Source organism: Ranitomeya variabilis, chromosome 5 (genome assembly GCF_051348905.1).
Source record: "Ranitomeya variabilis isolate aRanVar5 chromosome 5, aRanVar5.hap1, whole genome shotgun sequence".
In the NCBI taxonomy this organism is placed as follows: Eukaryota; Metazoa; Chordata; class Amphibia; order Anura; family Dendrobatidae; genus Ranitomeya; species Ranitomeya variabilis.
This window is the reverse complement of record NC_135236.1, coordinates 299,581,115-299,600,240: the sequence shown is the minus strand read 5'-3', so window position 1 is coordinate 299,600,240 and position 19,126 is coordinate 299,581,115. Positions and strand designations below refer to the sequence as shown.

Genomic DNA, 19,126 nt, shown 5'->3' with positions numbered 1-19,126 from the left:
AGATACCATCTTAGGTATGGCCCCCTTGTCTCCAGAGGCATTTATATCTTATCAGACCCTGTTAGAATAAAGTCCCTGGGGTCATGGCAATTATATTTTGCTTGCCTACTGAATTAAATGCCTCCTCCGAGCTAGATACCATCTTAGGTATGGCCCCCTTGTCTCCAGAGGCATTTATATCTTATCAGACCCTGTTAGAATAAAGTCCCTGGGGTCATGGCAATTATATTTTGCTTGCCTACTGAATTAAATGCCTCCTCCGAGCTAGAAACCTAGATACCTGCGGGTGAAAAAAGCTAATATTCCGCACAAAAAATTGGCATGCTACAGAAAAAAACGCACTGCAAATACTCAAGGAAAATGACTAATTGTGTGCACAAGACTTCAGGATTCTCATTGAATTAGCTGACATAAGGATTCCACAGCATTTTTGGCCCATTCCAGAGCGTAAAAAACGCCAACAAAACGCACCAAAAATGCACAGCCTGCACATAGCCTTGGGAAACAGTCACACACTCAATATTTGGTCAGTATTTTACATCATTATTTCTAGCTAAAACCAGAAGAGCAACAATCAGAGGAAAAGTATAATAGAAACACATCACCACTTCCGTATTTTTTTACCTTCCCCTGGTTTTGGCTTACAAATACTGATGTGAAATACTGACCAAATACTGATAGTGTGACCCTAACCTAATAGCAAACCAGCGAGCAGTGACAGGTTGCTGTGATACCCATAAATTTCAGTGTAGAGTGATTTGCACATGAATTGCAACGTCTGAATAGTAAATAGGAGATGGGACCTTTTTGTTGCATCAAGAATAGACCCTCATCAGTATGTGTGTGTACCGGGCAGCTTTATCGACGCTGCCGGGTACACATGAATTGGACAATTTATACTCCAAGTATTCTCAATTTTTCCTATTTTCTAGCGTAGTAATGCAATTCAAATTTCATATATTTCATGTTTGCATGTTAAAGCGTTACAGAGCGCAACTTTATTTTGCTATAAGTGTGAAACCAGCCTATTATGGACTGTGATGTGTAAGTCGGCCATTGGTTTGATGACCCCAATTCAACAGCCTCATTGGTATGCATAAGGATTTCGAGTTTGGGTCAGAAGACCGGGGGCCAGTCCAAAATTGCAGCCCATACTGAGACCATGAAAGTCAAATGTGTGAAACCGACATTAGGAGTTTATCTTTCTATAGAGATGTCTATGAAAAAAATTACTATGTTAGAGCCTACTTTAAAAAAAAAAAAAATCTAAACAAGAATATTGCAAAAACAAAGCATACAACATATTCCTTACAATACTGTTATGAAGGCACTATAAGGGGCAGTCCTTTTTCCTCAATAAGGGCCTAATAATTCCATCATGATGTCACACTGTAGAACTGGGGATGGAACAAACACATTGCATTGTTAGGTCACTATGCTGCCACCACCAACATTCTAAACTCAGGTCTAGTTACAGTTATTCTCGTTAGCATCTGGAAAGACACAAAGTGACAATGAAGTTCCAGTTGTTTGTACATGCCATCTCTATTTTGCTATGGCATTTGAAGGATTATGCCACTGGCTTTCCTGTCCCTAACAGTAAGTATGCAACCAAAGAAAATTAGACGGGATTTCAGATGCTGACAAATTGATAGAAACACCTTATTTCCAATCTTATATATCTCATTGCATACTAGAAAAGTGTTGGAGCAACATCACTATAAGATAATTTAACTCAGCTGTAAAATGCAAAAATTATCTAACTAGTGTATATATGATATAAAAGAATTTTTTAATGTTTATTCTTTGTAGACTAAAACATATAAAACAAATGCCAAAGCCAAAACAGATGCCGCAATTTCAATAATAGTTTTAGGGAGTCCTTAAATTCATCATTAACCCATATATAGAATCCTACTCAACATGAAAATACATTGAATGCTGAAAAATATTCTTTAAATTAGCTAAACAAAATGTACAAATAAATAGTGCATAAAATATAATCCTGTAAAGTGCCTTTTTCTAAAGTACTAAACCCTGTAATGCATATCAGGTGCAAGTATAATTAAATATACATTGAATGCAATAAGGTGCTCCATAAATATAAGCTGCTACTGAAAAAGCATGCAAACATAATTATGTATTCAATATATATTAAATGTGAAAAGGTGCTTCATGAATATAAACTGCTGCTAAAAAGCATGCAAACATGATTGTACATTTAATCTAATATAAGGTGCCAAAGAAACATTCATACGCACATCAGAGTAGGCATAATAAAGATAAAGGAACTTACATATGAATACAAGGTCTGATGCAGGTGCTCCCGACGCCCCAACGCGCGTTTCGTGATAGTCACTTCCTCATCATTGTTTTGGGTATTTTGTATAATAGTGTATATATGATGCCTGGTAAAAATTGAAGTTGAGATGATGCTCAATTTGTATAGTCTTTTCACAAAATATACAAGTATGACCATTGCAGGCGTACATTCTTATCAGTGGCATAAGTAAAGTCCGATGGGCCCTGGTGCCAAATTTGGACCGGGGGCCCCCATCCTGATATATATACAGTATATATATATATATATATATCCTCCATCCTAGTATATATGTTCCCTTACTGACCCCATCCTGGTATCCTGGCAAACTGGTATATATGTCTCCTAGCTTGAGCCCAATCCTGGTATATATTTCCCTTAGCCTGGGCCCCATCCTGGTATATATATTCCCTAGCCTGGGCACCGTCCTTGTACATATATCCCCCATCCAGGTATATATGTCCCTTATCCTGGGTCCTATCCTGGTATACATATCCCCCATTCTGGGCCCCATACTAGTATATAGATCCCCTGTTTTGGTATGTGTGTTCCCCATGCTGGTATATTTCAACCATTCTGCTGCTGTTCTTTCATGCATAGAAAAAATAACTATGTTCACCTACCATCTTCTTCTGAAGTCTGCAAATGATTTCAGCGTGCAAGTGGCGGAAGTGCATGACATCACTGCCATATGTCCCCAGTCCCATTCGTGCATTGCTATGCAGGGACACAACAGGTTTCTGAGCTGCAATATACTTCAGCTCAATGTGTGTCCTTGGACGCACATCCAGTTGAAGTTTGTGCTGGCGTTGGAAGGCCCCTCACCCTCAAGAGCCCGGTGGCGACTTCTGCGACCGTGAACGGTTACGCATGTAATTCTTAAACTTTCTTAACTTCAGTTAAGTAAATCACAAATTGAATCCTCCCAGATCAGCGACAGGCAGCAATTTTTATCTCCAGTATTGAAAGACTTAAGTGTAATAAAATATGAACCTTAACTTCTAGATTCCTGGGGTTTTATTTTGATTATTGTATTATCTCAGCATTTTGAAGAGTGTAGGCAAGAGGAACATAAAGGAAAGATATGTATTTCTTCTCCACTAACTGTCCCTAAATGAGAATTCAATCTCTTTATTACATGATGCATTTGCTGTGCTTATACACATGTAAATGAATAATTTACCTTGCCTATACATATATGTCTGCTAGCGAGTGTGTGTATATGTATACATGCAAATTACCTCTTCAGAGAAGGGGATTTGGACTCTATAGCGCCACCAGTTGGAAGCAGTGATCCTACAAATTACTCTCGGCCCTTTATCAGGCCTTGAAATGTGACCTCAGTCCAGAGCCTCTCACCTAGCCAAATCAGTTCTCATACTTTGTACTGTCGAGAAGCAATACCCCTAAACACCGTGTCTGCAAATTAAAATTCTGATTATCTTAAGTCACATTTCAAAGCCTGTTAAAGGGTCAATAGTAACTTGTAGGATTAAGGCACTTTGCATATTACATTTAGCAGAGGAGCATTGCATGGTGAGTAAGCCTCCTTACCTTGGCATGCCAAAACCAGTAAGTCACTCTCCGCAAGGAGAAACGTTACCCAATATACATATTATACATAAACTGTGACAGGGTTACGGGCACAGTGTATGAAGGGAGATATGTGTCACTGTGGTATATTAGTTTCAGTGCTATAAAACCAGAATAGTTTTCCTCCAGCATACTATGTACTGAGAGGGATAAGTTATGTTATGGACTGGTTTTAGTGAACCTTCATAGAGCAGGTGGAAGGAGGTCCACCATACCTCCACTTGCAGAGTCCTGACAGTACCTGTGTGAGGTCAAGGTCATGTGATCATCACATGGGTTGTTAAAAACCTGAACATGAGAGTCAGTCTGAGTGGTGTATTGGGGGAGAGGTGGAACTCCCACTTGGCTCCCGTAGGAGCACATCTGTAATGTGTAATGCACATCTCATAATCATCCAAAAAGTATAATGCACCTCATAGTCATCCATAAAGTATAATGCACAGCCCATAGTTATCCATAAAGTATAATGCACAGCCCTTAGTCATCCATAAAGTATAATGCACAGCCCATAGTCATCCATAAAGTATAATGCACAGCCCATAGTCATCCATAAAGTATAATACAACCCATAGTCATCTATAAAGTGTAATGCACATCTCATAATCATCCATAAAGTATAATGCAACCCATAGTCATCCATAAAGTGTAATGCACATATCATAATCATCCATAAAGTATAATGCACCTCATGGTCATCCATAAAGTATAATGCACATCCCATAGTCAGCCATAAAGTATAATGCACCTCATAGTCATCCAAATGCACATCCCATAGTCAGCCATAAAGTATAATGCACCTCATAGTCATCCAAAAAGTATAACACAACCCATAGTCATCCATAAAGTATAATGCATCCCATATTCATTCATAACGTATAATGCAACCCATAGTCATCTATAAAGTATAATCCACATCTCATAATCATCCAGAAAGTATAATGCACCTCATAGTCATCCATAAAGTATAATGCACAGTCCATAGTCATCCATAAAGTATAATGCATAATCCATAGTCATCCATAAAGTATAATGCACAGCCCATAGTCATCCATAAAGTATAATGCACAGCCCATAGTCATCCATAAAGTATAATGCACAGCCCATAGTCATCCATAAAGTAAAATGCATCTCATAGTTATCCATAAAATATAATGCACAACCCATAGTCATCCATAAAGTATGATGCTCAACCCATAGTCATCCATAAAGTATAATGCACCCCCATAGCCATACATAAAGTATAATGCACATCCTACAGTAATCCATAAAGTATAATGTACAGCCCTTAGTCAGCCATATAGTATAATGCACCCCATATTCATCCATATAGTATACTGTACTGTCCATAGACATTCAAAAAGTATAATGCATTTTATGTTAGATACAAATTTTTGAGCAGAATATGCAATATTTATTCCTATCAGTATAGAAGAGTTTGTAGCCGCCAGGCTGTTAGTCATAAAAGAACATTTTAAGCCAAAACAAAACAGATAGTATCTGGTATGATAACATTTGATTAACTCTGGTATGATAACATTTGATTAACTAGATTATATCCATTGGACATTCCTCTGAGCCTAAGAGGACAGGGCTACCTATTATCCTAGTAACATGTAATTTGGCAGCTTCAGTAACAATCTGTATAATATAAACAAAGCACCATCTTGCCTAAATAGATGGTATCCACGGTGCTTACCCACCTCTGCGGATCAGGTAATTCCCGGTTTCCCTTCCCCTGAATAGTAGCCTGTTCCAGTGACTTATGGATTCTAGCAAATCCCACGAGCTTCTCTGAAAGGAGTCTTGGACGCCAACGCCATTTTGGATGGAGGATTTTCTCTTGGCGGCTGCTTATTTTCTCCGGTTTTCCTGCTGCGGGTCATGATGTTTAGGGCCGTGAATCCGCTCACTGCACGGCAAAGGTGTAGGGTAATACAGGCTTTTACTTTGTGTCTTCCAAGTGTGGTATATTACTGGGGTATTACAGGATTTTTGTGGGGGTTGAAGCAGGAGCGTTGAGCTGAGAATCTTCCTCACCTACCTGCCAGGCCACGTGTCCCAAAACATGATATAATTATTAGTGACATGAACACATCATTACTTAACATACTTAATCCTGGACATTTTTGACACTGTGGTCTCCATCCATAAAATTCAAGATTGTTTATCCATTATAACTGCAAAGACTAAAACCAGTCAAATATTTTCTTCCCTTCTAGCATGTGGAAATCGTCTAGCAGACATTAACATTGGCTCGCGCATTGTTGGTGGGAGAGATGCCCAACCTGGGTCCTGGCCATGGTTAGTCAGCATCCAGCAACCGATAGATGAAGACACCTTTATACACATGTGCGGAGGCTCAATCCTTAACACTCACTGGGTTGTGACAGCTGCTCACTGCTTCAAGTACCATGAAGAGTAAGAGACCCCTTCACGCTCTTTGTAATACAGAATGTAGTAAGATTCTCAGGGAATTCCTGGGGTTTAGGCCTCATTCAGATGTCTGTTTTTCATGTACGTCTTCTATCCATGTTTTTCACAGAACACATGTACCCATTGCAATCTGTCGGGCTGTTCACAAATTCAAATTTTTTTGCAGACCAAGTGATCCACAAAAAATCACGTACACATGCTCGTTGTTGATCCAAATCATGGATCAAATTTACCTTTACAAGACTATGGGTCCATGATAATCACGGATAGCAAACAAATGCCATCAGTGTGCCTTCCGTGCGCTGTCCGTGATTATCATTGTCAGAGAAGGAGAAGGTTTAATTTTTTAATGTTTTTTTCATCTGTGAAAATCACTGATGAAACACTAATGGTAAAAACTGACATACTGACCAAACACTGATGACACTCGGATCCAAAACACTGATGAAATAATAGTCTCGAGAGTCTGAATGAGGCCTAAATGCTGAAGGTTGGTTTAGGCTTTATGCATAGTATGGATACTGTACGGCGACACACTGAGTATTTATGGCTGTTCTCCATCTCGTTACGATACTGGAACCATACAGTAAATCCTTAAAGGGGTTGTCTGTTTTTCCAATAAAAGTCTGCAGTCATTCTATGTGACTGGAGACTTCTGAATCCCTACAGTGTGAGCACCGCACACTCTGCTATTGCTGATGAGACCACAAGTAAGAAATTTGCATGATTGCATCCACATTCCGACTAGACTTGCTCGGCCTTGCTCAGTACTTTTATAGTGATTGAAGCCAAGCACGTCTAGTCAAAATGTGGCCGGATCAATATAATTCGCCTACTCGCGGTCATGTGACTGCCTGCTCTAGCTGGCAATACCGGAGAATCCTGACAGCTTGAGGTGAAAGGATTCAGAAATCTGTAGTCACCTAGAATCAACAGACCGGACTACCCCTTTAACTCAGACATATTGACTATTTGCTCAATTCAGATATAATGATCAAATTTATGTATTTTGTTGACATAAAAGAAATATAACATTATATATTTATAATAAGACCTTAACCCCTTTAAGGTCTTATTATAAATATATAATGTTATATTTCTTTTATGTCAACAAAATACAGTGTACCAGTTAAGGAAATCTTAGTCTCTGAACACAGTTGTTTTTTTTTTTGTTTTTTTTTAGAAAAAAGCAAACCACAGTTTACTCACCTTTCCCAGGTTCAGCACTAAGTCTCCACCACTGCTCCTGGTATCTGATATTGACTATGGGCTGGCATCATGCTTACAGAACCACTGAGCACAGTGATTGCCTGCTGTGCTGCCACGTGACACCAGTGCTGCAGCCAATGTGAGATACCAGGAGCAGCAGCGGAATCTCAGTAGTGGACCTGGAGATGGTGAGTACCGCGAATTTTCATATATAACAAACTAAAAGATTTTCTGAAAAGATACAACACATTTCTATCTATGTCCTGTACAACTTAATGTAGGAAGTGAAAAGTAGTGACATTTCCATAATTAATTTGAAAATGAAATACAGGTTACAATACACAAAAAGGACAAACACCTTTTAGGCTGGGGCTACAGGGCGACTTGTAGCTGTGTAACATAAGATCAGTGTTAAGTCACTAAAACACAATAGTGAATGTGGTTGCATTGCGCTTCTCAAGGTGTTATGGCCACAAACAAACCCTGATGGATTCTGTGTGGCCACCATAAGGGCTCATGTAGGCGACCATATTGTTGGTCCAAGTGCAATCCGACAAAACATTGTATTTGACCAGGACCAGTGTTAGTCTATGGGGCCATGCACATGTCTAATTTTTATCTTGGACAGAGTCTGTCCGAGGAGAAAAAAATCACAATATACACAATTTGCATCCAATATTTAGATCTCGTCTTCAGATGTCATCAGAGTGAATTCTTATTTTCACGCACTGACATAATGTAGAAGATGGATACCTTTTTTTCAATCTTGTTCTCACCCAAGAAAATTGAATCACAGTGATGACACTCTAATCAGACTATGATCAGAGTGTGATTAGCATAATCAGACCAATTTTCTCAAGTAAGAGAAAATACGGTCGTGTGTCCCTAGCCTCTCATTAGCTGTAGCTCTTAATGATCAATAGCCTCTATTCACTGTATAGCTCTAGCTTTATTTTACTTTTCTCATAGTGCTAGTTTAGCATATATAATTGCTTATGTCCTCTGATATCGTCATTTCTATTGTTTTAGCAATGTCTACTCTTGGAGGCTCGTTTTTGGACTCCATCAACTGTCAGTTTTTGACCCAGAAATTGAGATTCGAGGCATTTCCCAAAAGATTATACATGAGAATTATGACCTTGAAACAGAAAAAAATGATATTGCCCTGCTGTCTGTGGATCGGCCAATCAGTTATAACAGATTCATTCAACCAGCATGCCTTCCTCAGAAAACAGCAGATGTTTCATTCAAGACTGATTGCTACATTGCAGGCTGGGGTGTGGTGGCAGAAGAAGGTATGTCTGATATACATATATATATACATATTGTTTATTTTTGAGCATGCAATAACTAGCAAAAATGGAAGCAACAATATCAATCAAGAGACAAATGTTAAGTAAGAGGGTATTAGGAAGTATATGGATATAGTAGGAAAGGTGTGGAGTCTATTATACTGTGTGCAGGTCAGTACACAGTGTGGAGGGTTGTATGGGGTCCATTATATTGTGTGGAGAGTTGTATGGAGGCCAGCATATATGTGAGGGCTGTGGGGACCATCATACTGTATGGAGGTCTGTGTGGAGCCATGATATTGTGTGGTAGGATGGGGAGAGTATTCCCTTAAGGAATAGCTTGAAATGGACTCTGAGTCAGGTGACAACTGTGGTGCAGTTACTAAATATTAAAGGCGGGTAAGAAGCTGGCACCAGGACGCGATAAGAAGAGGACATTTGAGCTGTGCAACAAGCGTGTGAGCATCCCCAGAGTAGAGATATCTGAGAGTGTCTCGGTACCAGAGCAAGTTGTTGGTCAAGCACTGAAGTCCAGACTTCGTCAGTCAAGACCCAATGTTCAGACTTCGCCAGTGAAGACCCAGCATCCAGACTCCACAGGTCAAGCTCTGAAGAAAGGATCCTGATCATTGGATGGGATGGAATGTCTGTCATGCTGAAGAGAAACTTTGGGTGAAGTGGGCTGTTACTTCTGGCACATATATATGGGAAAGGGTGCAGGTCAGGCCCGTGCTTCAGAGAATGAAGGCAGCCAGTGAGACGAACACACTAGGCATCGAGTGACTTACATATTGGGGACATGAGGCCCAGCGTGAAGTACCGGTGACCCCCATTAATGCCAGTGTAACAACCAGAGGTGTCTAGACAAAGATGCTGGTGACAGACCGAGTATTAGATGTGACGTCTGTTAAGCTGAGATGTACAGGGAACAATAGTCACTTAATTGCTAGTTAACAAGTACATATGTCAATACACTGTTGTCGGATATCCCGGGGCCATGGATTCCTTCCTATGCTTAAAACTGGGGGCACCATAGCTATCCCTGCTCCCTGGATTACTTCTAATGGTGAAGATGCCGGGGTCAAGTGCCTTGCTGAGCTCCTGAATCAGCTCGTATCTAGCCCCTCCCCACCCAGGGAAGTGTGGAGCAGCAGTGTATAAGAATACATTTAGCAGACTAACAAGGGAAGACATACAGGGATAAATGAAAATGCCAATCATACAAATATGCACTCACAAACAACGGAGTGCAACACCAGAAAATAAAGGAAGCAAAAACCAAATAGAAGAGGATGAGGATATACACACAGATGAATCACCAAGCAACAGTCTTTAGAATAACACACCAAACACTTCCTCAAACAACCAACTCCTCAACTCCAGAATCGCGCAGTATAAAACTAGCACTGGCAATCTCAGATTGCCAGAGGAGAGTGTACATAGCAGAGGGGAGTGGCAAACACTGAACAGCTGAGACCATCAAAGCAGGAAGGCTTCTGAGGTTCTCAACTGAACAAATTTACCCCTGCACTGCTAGCAGAAACCTGCACTGTTTAATATGATGGTGAAGTGCTTCTAATCAGTGCAGGGGTACGTAAAATCAGACACCATGGTTTTCTGGCCCCCCTCTGCCACGGTAAACCCGTGATAACATGTACAGTATGTAAAGAAAGCATTGGATAAGGTATTGCATATAATGTAGTAAGTTTAATAGAAAACAGTATTATCTCTATTATTTTTACCCATATCTTGTGTGAATATATATATATATATATATATATATATATATATATATATAATCTGTGATACTATACAAGCTGTGATACTTTCAAAAGGGGGTGCTACTAGGTACTAACCATGCAGGATGCTCAGGTTGAAAGTTCCAGGGAGCCGAATACTTTCGCAAGGCACTGTATATGGCTTGAGTTTATGGTGTTCCAGGAAGCCGAATACTTTCGCAAGGCACTGTATATGGCTTGAGTTTATGGTGTCCTATACCATGAGTTATACATATCATATTGTTTGATTTGCAGCCACTGAACCATCAGATATTCTTCAAGAAGCTCAAGTGCAGTTGATTCCTAATAAGAAATGCAATAGCCCTTCATGGTATAATGGTGATGTGGGTGTCTACAACCTATGTGCAGGCTATGAAAAAGGAGGCATTGACAGTTGCCAGGTAATCACATGTGATGAAATGTAGTAATTTATATTTTTAAGATCCATATATAAATAATCTTCAGATATGTGCATTGATATGTTTCTTTTCTATCCCTATAGGGTGATAGTGGAGGACCACTGATGTGCAAGGAACCCAATGCAAGGATATTTTCAGTGGTAGGAATAACCAGCTGGGGATCAGGCTGTGCACAAGCACGAAGCCCCGGGGTCTATACATCGACCCAATACTTTCTGACCTGGATATTGGAAAAACTTGAATCCATCCCCTCTTCGGGACAAGTCTAAAAAACAGGAATCATAGTTACCAACAACAACACCTTAAACTTGTTTTCTTTAAAAATAAATTACATTTCAGCATAAGCATTTTCTAGTATTGTTTAGTGTGGCTGCCAACATTCCTTGGAGCACGGTGTTGCAAGTCAGGCTGCATCTCTTTCATCTAAACCATGCCTCTTTGAAGGACAGAAAGAGTCTAGAAAATAGAGATGGGCGAACCTGAACAATAAAGTTCGGTGTCCATACTGAACACCTACTATTTGGACACAGACCCCGAACACAGACTTCACCAGGAAGTCCATGTTAGGCTATATGCAAAAGTTGCGGATTTGTTGCGTTTCCACAGCGTTTTTTTCCAAGCGGAAATGCTCCAAAAAGGCAATGGATTACTTAAGCAATGTTAATCAATGGCATTCCTGAATTGGTGTGCACATGCTGCGGAACATTTCCCTCCTTATTTGCAGTGTTTTATTTTCCACAGCATGTGAATTCTTTTTACGGATCTGCAGCGTTTTTCACCCATTGACTTTCATTGAGTCAGTGCAATCTGCAGCAAAAACACAGGTGGAAAAAGGTTTGTGGATTTGTTGCCGATGGGACTACTACTCCTATCCAGCTATGTCTGCTGTCACATATAACAGAGATAGCATGAGCCAATGATGATAGAATAGTCTCATCATCCGGCGCCTGAGCTCAATTGTAAAAAAAAAATCAAAACATTGACGTAAACACATGCAATATACATAATCATCGAACACCTAATCCCTGATGCCCGCGTCTCCTACAAGCAATCAAAAATAATAAACCAACATATACTCACCTTTCCGCCATAGTCAATTTAATACCATGTGTCCGACGTCGATCTCACCCAGCCGTCAGTGATACACAGACAGGAGGTAATCACTCATGTAGCGCATCACTGAGCCGCCGTGAGAATTCATTAGCTGATCAGCTCCGGTGCTCTCACTTACGGCAGCGTTGTGTAGCGCCCCCACCGCCGCAGGGCCGAGGGGTACCCGGTACCGGGCCTCTGAGTCTCTGCTCTGGGGTTGTCATGGTGGCTAGGCCCAGTCCGTGACCCTGCCGAGGGGCGCACAGTGATAGATATGACGGGTGAAGGTGGTGGTGAGGCTGTAGTGGTGCGATGCAGTAAATAACGAGGACACCAGGTTGCAGTCTCTTTACCTCTTTACTGAAGATTTCTGGGTCCTCAGTCCGGAATCCGGATAACCAGGCTACGCAAGTCCGGCCGGTCCAATGGCACCTCCAGAGTTCTCTTAGCAGGTGGAAATCTGTGCCTTCCTTCTAGCGCTATGTGTTGCGGTCCTTCCCTGCTGTGCTTACAGAAAGTCCCCACAACTGTTGTGTCTGTTTCTTAAGTTCCCTCACAACTCGATTAGATGATGTTCTGCTAATCCTCCGTCCCTCCCTGGTGTTCTGGTTGGGACGGCACGCGTTTGACGGGTAGGCTCGGAGCTCTTCCGGGACCCTAGAGTCGCCCCTCTCCACAAGTTGCCCCCCAAGACTGCATAGGTGATATAAGTGAGACAGCCCGCCTTAGACTGACTGCCCTGCCGCTGTTTAGAGTATTGCTTGAAGCTGGATGTTGAAATACCCTCTCGGCGTTCCGGCCACCGGTAGTGCGCCTCAGCAGGGTGTTGCTTCGGTCTTACAGCACGACCCCTACTGGTATTCTCCTATCGCTTGATCTCGCTTCTCACTCAGCACAATCTATCTCGCTTCTGATCCTTCCTTGGGCACCGCCGCTATGCTGAGCAGGCACGGTCCCGTTACGTTCGTTCAAGTTGCCAAGCCTCTGTCAGGATCCCACCCCTGACAGAGACCCTACTGTATCTTCCCCCACAACACCCTCTGCCACAAGGTGTTGCCTGGTTCCAACCCAGTCAGCTTTCTGATCTAACTTCCTGCCTGACCCCCAGTTTACCCACTATGGTGGGGAGTGGCCTAGTGAATAGAACCCTTAGCTCCCCCCGGAGGCCCGACTGTGAAATGTATTGGTGTCTGTGATACCTGATCAGATGAACTCCTTCAGTGCCATCAGACGCACCATAGCTCCCCTTAGTGGCGGAGCCACAGTACTGCAACGACCAGGACTCTGGGGCGCTGCACTCCCCCCTGGTTAAACACAGTACTCCGGGACTGAGAAGAAAACAACAATACAAGTTAGCAAAAAGACATACAGTTTTGTTGAGTGCAATAACAATAAGTATACTTAAACAGAGCTTCCCTTTATGGGAGGTGAGGACACTTGAACGTTACAAACATGGTTAAATGTCATAGCAACATGCTACAAATAACTTTCCTTTTACCCAACTGGGTATTCTACTAAGTGCAAAATTGTTGAACAATAATTTAACATTGCCTTTAAGGACATACACTCTGAATCCACTAAAGACCTTCTTATAATCACATTATAAGGCAATTTAACTTTTTCATTCTCCTTCTTTAAATCTGCAGGACCGCCTGTCCTAACGGCACCAGACCTACTGCCTCTCCTTTCTATGCAGGACCGCCCCGTTCAGCCCGGGCCTACTGCCTTTTCAACTACTATACACAGTATAGAGCATAACATTACTTTCAGTTTAAGAGCACTGAGCCATCTCTACATGACTCCTATGAGGACTCAGGGTTTACCTTCTATCCTCATTGTCTATCAACATTATCAACCATTTTCTTTACATAACATTAAACCTTCTCATTATCTTTCTCACTAACATGCATGCTGGACACCACGTCTACCCCTACGGGCCCACTGCATCCTTCTTCTAGCTTTCACTTTCTTTCAGGGAACATCATCAGCATTTCTTTACAATTAACTAGTTGGATACATATAACTTTCTCATATAAACATTATCATCACTTTCTTTCATCAAACATTATTGCTATCTCTTAGCCTTTAAAGCAATGTTACCATTTAAGTGCAACAAATGAACATTCCCTTTAAGAGGGAACCAAGTCTCTATGAGGTAGCATATCTTCTCAAGCTACCAGTCCGTACTCAGCAAAGGTTCCAGTGTGGTATCTTCACAAAGAGTCCTTTTTGAAGTAAAACCAGTAGAGAGCACCTTTAATAAGGTGCAAACTATTTACAAAAAGTTTGTATCATGCACTGTTCATGATTGCGGCAGTTCTGGAAACTTGTGCAAAAACTTAGAAAAACAAACACAACAATAGGGATCCCGGGTCAACAAAAGGAATCCCTTTAAAAGTTAACCCTGGACGGGTTTTAGCAGCAAAATAATAGAACAGCAACTATTTACATATATAAAGCATTCATGCTCACTCATTTTTCGGGGAAGAAGGTGGTTTCCTTCCGGGCCTCACCAGACCAACGGGTCGTGCTGCCGATCCAGGAAGCGGTTCTGGTCCCAGCAATGACAGGATCCCTCGCCGCGATGCTCTTTTCACTGATGATCCGGCACGCCCCCAAGGTACATGGTGGATCCGGGTTCCCCGCTGCTCCGCAGGGACAGGTTCCATTGCCTTTACAACAGGAGGTTCATCTTCGGATGTTTCAGCGGCGGCCTGGAGCGCGACGCACCGCTGGACGCCCCGCGCCATCCAGCCAGCCTCGCCTGTTGCCCTCCTCCACCTGGTGTAGGTTACAGCATCACCTGGCTCCAGGTCGCGAGCGAATCCTCCTCCGCAGGGCTCTACCTCCTCCCGGTCCACGTGGACTTGTAGCGGCTCCCCGATCTCCTGTATAACCCCTCTTCCATGTCGGGGGTTGAAGGAGACCACTACACCCCAGTGGGACGATGGGACCTCTGCGACGTTGGTCAGATCAATCTGGGTTGCCGGTTGTGGTCGGTCTCGCCATGCAGCCACCAAACGCCGCAGGTGTTCGGCCTCTGGCATGATCTTCAGGCCCTGCGTCTGAAGCGCACTTTCAGCCGCGGCCGGGTTGGGAGGAGCAGGGGACACCGGAGACAAACGGACCTCCGTGGGCTGGCCCAGCCGAGCAAGCATGCGGGCATCAGCCTCCAAGCGGCGTGCTATCCGGCGGGCCTCGGCTGCAGCTACACACTCCTCAGACGGTGGCAAGGGGGGTCGGCCCATCGGTGGCTCCATGAGGGTCAGTCCCCGCAACGTTGGCGCATCTGGGGCTGTGTCGAGTGGCGCAGCCTCAGGCTGGATCGGGTCAGTCCCACGCGGTGTTCCCGGTGTCGCCATCTTTTCTCCTTCTCCAGTGTCCTCTTCCCGCGGTCTCTTTCGTGGGCGGCCCCGTCTACATGGACTCCACCCTCCAAACAGGATCAGGAGGCGGACCTCAGCTGTTGACGGACACATCCTCAGGACACAGAAATATTTAGACTGGGCGGCCATTGTTGTTCGCACTCTCCAGCTTGCCTACGCCCACTCCACGCCCCTCTTCTTCTCCTGCGCTCTCCTCAGCGCTATAATGGCGGCGGATTTTGGCGGTAAATGGCACAGCACAATCTTTGTAATAAAGTACAGTCCAAGCACAACAAATCACAGTCCCAAGGCACACATGACCTGATTCTTCAGGCTTAAGTAAATCCTGTTCGTGACGCCAAGTTGTAGCGCTCCCACCGCCGCAGGGCCGAGGGGTACCCGGTACCGGGCCTCTGAGTCTCTGCTCTGGGGTTGTCACGGTGGCTAGGCCCAGTCCGTGACCCTGCCGAGGGGCGCACAGTGATAGATATGACGGGTGAAGGTGGTGGTGAGGCTGTAGTGGTGCGATGCAGTAAATAACGAGGACACCAGGTTGCAGTCTCTTTACCTCTTTACTGAAGATTTCTGGGTCCTCAGTCCGGAATCCGGATAACCAGGCTACGCAAGTCCGGCCGGTCCAATGGCACCTCCAGAGTTCTCTTAGCAGGTGGAAATCTGTGCCTTCCTTCTAGCGCTATGTGTTGCGGTCCTTCCCTGCTGTGCTTACAGAAAGTCCCCACAACTGTTGTGTCTGTTTCTTAAGTTCCCTCACAACTCGATTAGATGATGTTCTGCTAATCCTCCGTCCCTCCCTGGTGTTCTGGTTGGGACGGCACGCGTTTGACGGGTAGGCTCGGAGCTCTTCCGGGACCCTAGAGTCGCCCCTCTCCACAAGTTGCCCCCCAAGACTGCATAGGTGATATAAGTGAGACAGCCCGCCTTAGACTGACTGCCCTGCCGCTGTTTAGAGTATTGCTTGAAGCTGGATGTTGAAATACCCTCTCGGCGTTCCGGCCACCGGTAGTGCGCCTCAGCAGGGTGTTGCTTCGGTCTTACAGCACGACCCCTACTGGTATTCTCCTATCGCTTGATCTCGCTTCTCACTCAGCACAATCTATCTCGCTTCTGATCCTTCCTTGGGCACCGCCGCTATGCTGAGCAGGCACGGTCCCGTTACGTTCGTTCAAGTTGCCAAGCCTCTGTCAGGATCCCACCCCTGACAGAGACCCTACTGTATCTTCCCCCACAACACCCTCTGCCACAAGGTGTTGCCTGGTTCCAACCCAGTCAGCTTTCTGATCTAACTTCCTGCCTGACCCCCAGTTTACCCACTATGGTGGGGAGTGGCCTAGTGAATAGAACCCTTAGCTCCCCCCGGAGGCCCGACTGTGAAATGTATTGGTGTCTGTGATACCTGATCAGATGAACTCCTTCAGTGCCATCAGACGCACCATAGCTCCCCTTAGTGGCGGAGCCACAGTACTGCAACGACCAGGACTCTGGGGCGCTGCACTCCCCCCTGGTTAAACACAGTACTCCGGGACTGAGAAGAAAACAACAATACAAGTTAGCAAAAAGACATACAGTTTTGTTGAGTGCAATAACAATAAGTATACTTAAACAGAGCTTCCCTTTATGGGAGGTGAGGACACTTGAACGTTACAAACATGGTTAAATGTCATAGCAACATGCTACAAATAACTTTCCTTTTACCCAACCGGGTATTCTACTAAGTGCAAAATTGTTGAACAATAATTTAACATTGCCTTTAAGGACATACACTCTGAATCCACTAAAGACCTTCTTATAATCACATTATAAGGCAATTTAACTTTTTCATTCTCCTTCTTTAAATCTGCAGGACCGCCTGTCCTAACGGCACCAGACCTACTGCCTCTCCTTTCTATGCAGGACCGCCCCGTTCAGCCCGGGCCTACTGCCTTTTCAACTACTATACACAGTATAGAGCATAACATTACTTTCAGTTTAAGAGCACTGAGCCATCTCTACATGACTCCTATGAGGACTCAGGGTTTACCTTCTATCCTCATTGTCTATCAACATTATCAACCATTTTCTTTACATAACATTAAACCTTCTCATTATCTTTCTCACTAACATGCATGCTGGACACCACGTCTACCCCTACGGGCCCACTGCATCCTTCTTCTAGCTTTCACTTTCTTTCAGGGAACATCATCAGCATTTCTTTACAATTAACTAGTTGGATACATATAACTTTCTCATATAAACATTATCATCACTTTCTTTCATCAAACATTATTGCTATCTCTTAGCCTTTAAAGCAATGTTACCATTTAAGTGCAACAAATGAACATTCCCTTTAAGAGGGAACCAAGTCTCTATGAGGTAGCATATCTTCTCAAGCTACCAGTCCGTACTCAGCAAAGGTTCCAGTGTGGTATCTTCACAAAGAGTCCTTTTTGAAGTAAAACCAGTAGAGAGCACCTTTAATAAGGTGCAAACTATTTACAAAAAGTTTGTATCATGCACTGTTCATGATTGCGGCAGTTCTGGAAACTTGTGCAAAAACTTAGAAAAACAAACACAACAATAGGGATCCCGGGTCAACAAAAGGAATCCCTTTAAAAGTTAACCCTGGACGGGTTTTAGCAGCAAAATAATAGAACAGCAACTATTTACATATATAAAGCATTCATGCTCACTCATTTTTCGGGGAAGAAGGTGGTTTCCTTCCGGGCCTCACCAGACCAACGGGTCGTGCTGCCGATCCAGGAAGCGGTTCTGGTCCCAGCAATGACAGGATCCCTCGCCGCGATGCTCTTTTCACTGATGATCCGGCACGCCCCCAAGGTACATGGTGGATCCGGGTTCCCCGCTGCTCCGCAGGGACAGGTTCCATTGCCTTTACAACAGGAGGTTCATCTTCGGATGTTTCAGCGGCGGCCTGGAGCGCGACGCACCGCTGGACGCCCCGCGCCATCCAGCCAGCCTCGCCTGTTGCCCTCCTCCACCTGGTGTAGGTTACAGCATCACCTGGCTCCAGGTCGCGAGCGAATCCTCCTCCGCAGGGCTCTACCTCCTCCCGGTCCACGTGGACTTGTAGCGGCTCCCCGATCTCCTGTATAACCCCTCTTCCATGTCGGGGGTTGAAGGAGACCACTACACCCCAGTGGGACGATGGGACCTCTGCGACGTTGGTCAGATCAATCTGGGTTGCCGGTTGTGGTCGGTCTCGCCATGCAGCCACCAAACGCCGCAGGTGTTCGGCCTCTGGCATGATCTTCAGGCCCTGCGTCTGAAGCGCACTTTCAGCCGCGGCCGGGTTGGGAGGAACAGGGGACACCGGAGACAAACGGACCTCCGTGGGCTGGCCCAGCCGAGCAAGCACGCGGGCATCAGCCTCCAAGCGGCGTGCTATCCGGCGGGCCTCGGCTGCAGCTACACACTCCTCAGACGGTGGCAAGGGGGGTCGGCCCATCGGTGGCTCCATGAGGGTCAGTCCCCGCAACGTTGGCGCATCTGGGGCTGTGTCGAGTGGCGCAGCCTCAGGCTGGATCGGGTCAGTCCCACGCGGTGTTCCCGGTGTCGCCATCTTTTCTCCTTCTCCAGTGTCCTCTTCCCGCGGTCTCTTTCGTGGGCG

General features: G+C 44.3%; 1 protein-coding gene across 1 annotated transcript; it reads left to right on the top strand.

The window, feature by feature from the left end:
• The first annotated feature begins 1,445 nt into the window (after window positions 1–1,445).
• Window positions 1,446–11,388, top strand: LOC143773629 (acrosin-like). The gene is made up of 5 exons (XM_077261025.1): window positions 1,446–1,599; window positions 6,133–6,331; window positions 8,585–8,850; window positions 10,881–11,026; window positions 11,128–11,388. Exons 1-5 carry the CDS (start codon window positions 1,515–1,517, stop codon window positions 11,311–11,313), a joined length of 882 nt encoding a protein of 293 aa, XP_077117140.1. The 5' UTR covers window positions 1,446–1,514; the 3' UTR covers window positions 11,314–11,388.
• Window positions 11,389–19,126: the final 7,738 nt, after the last annotated feature.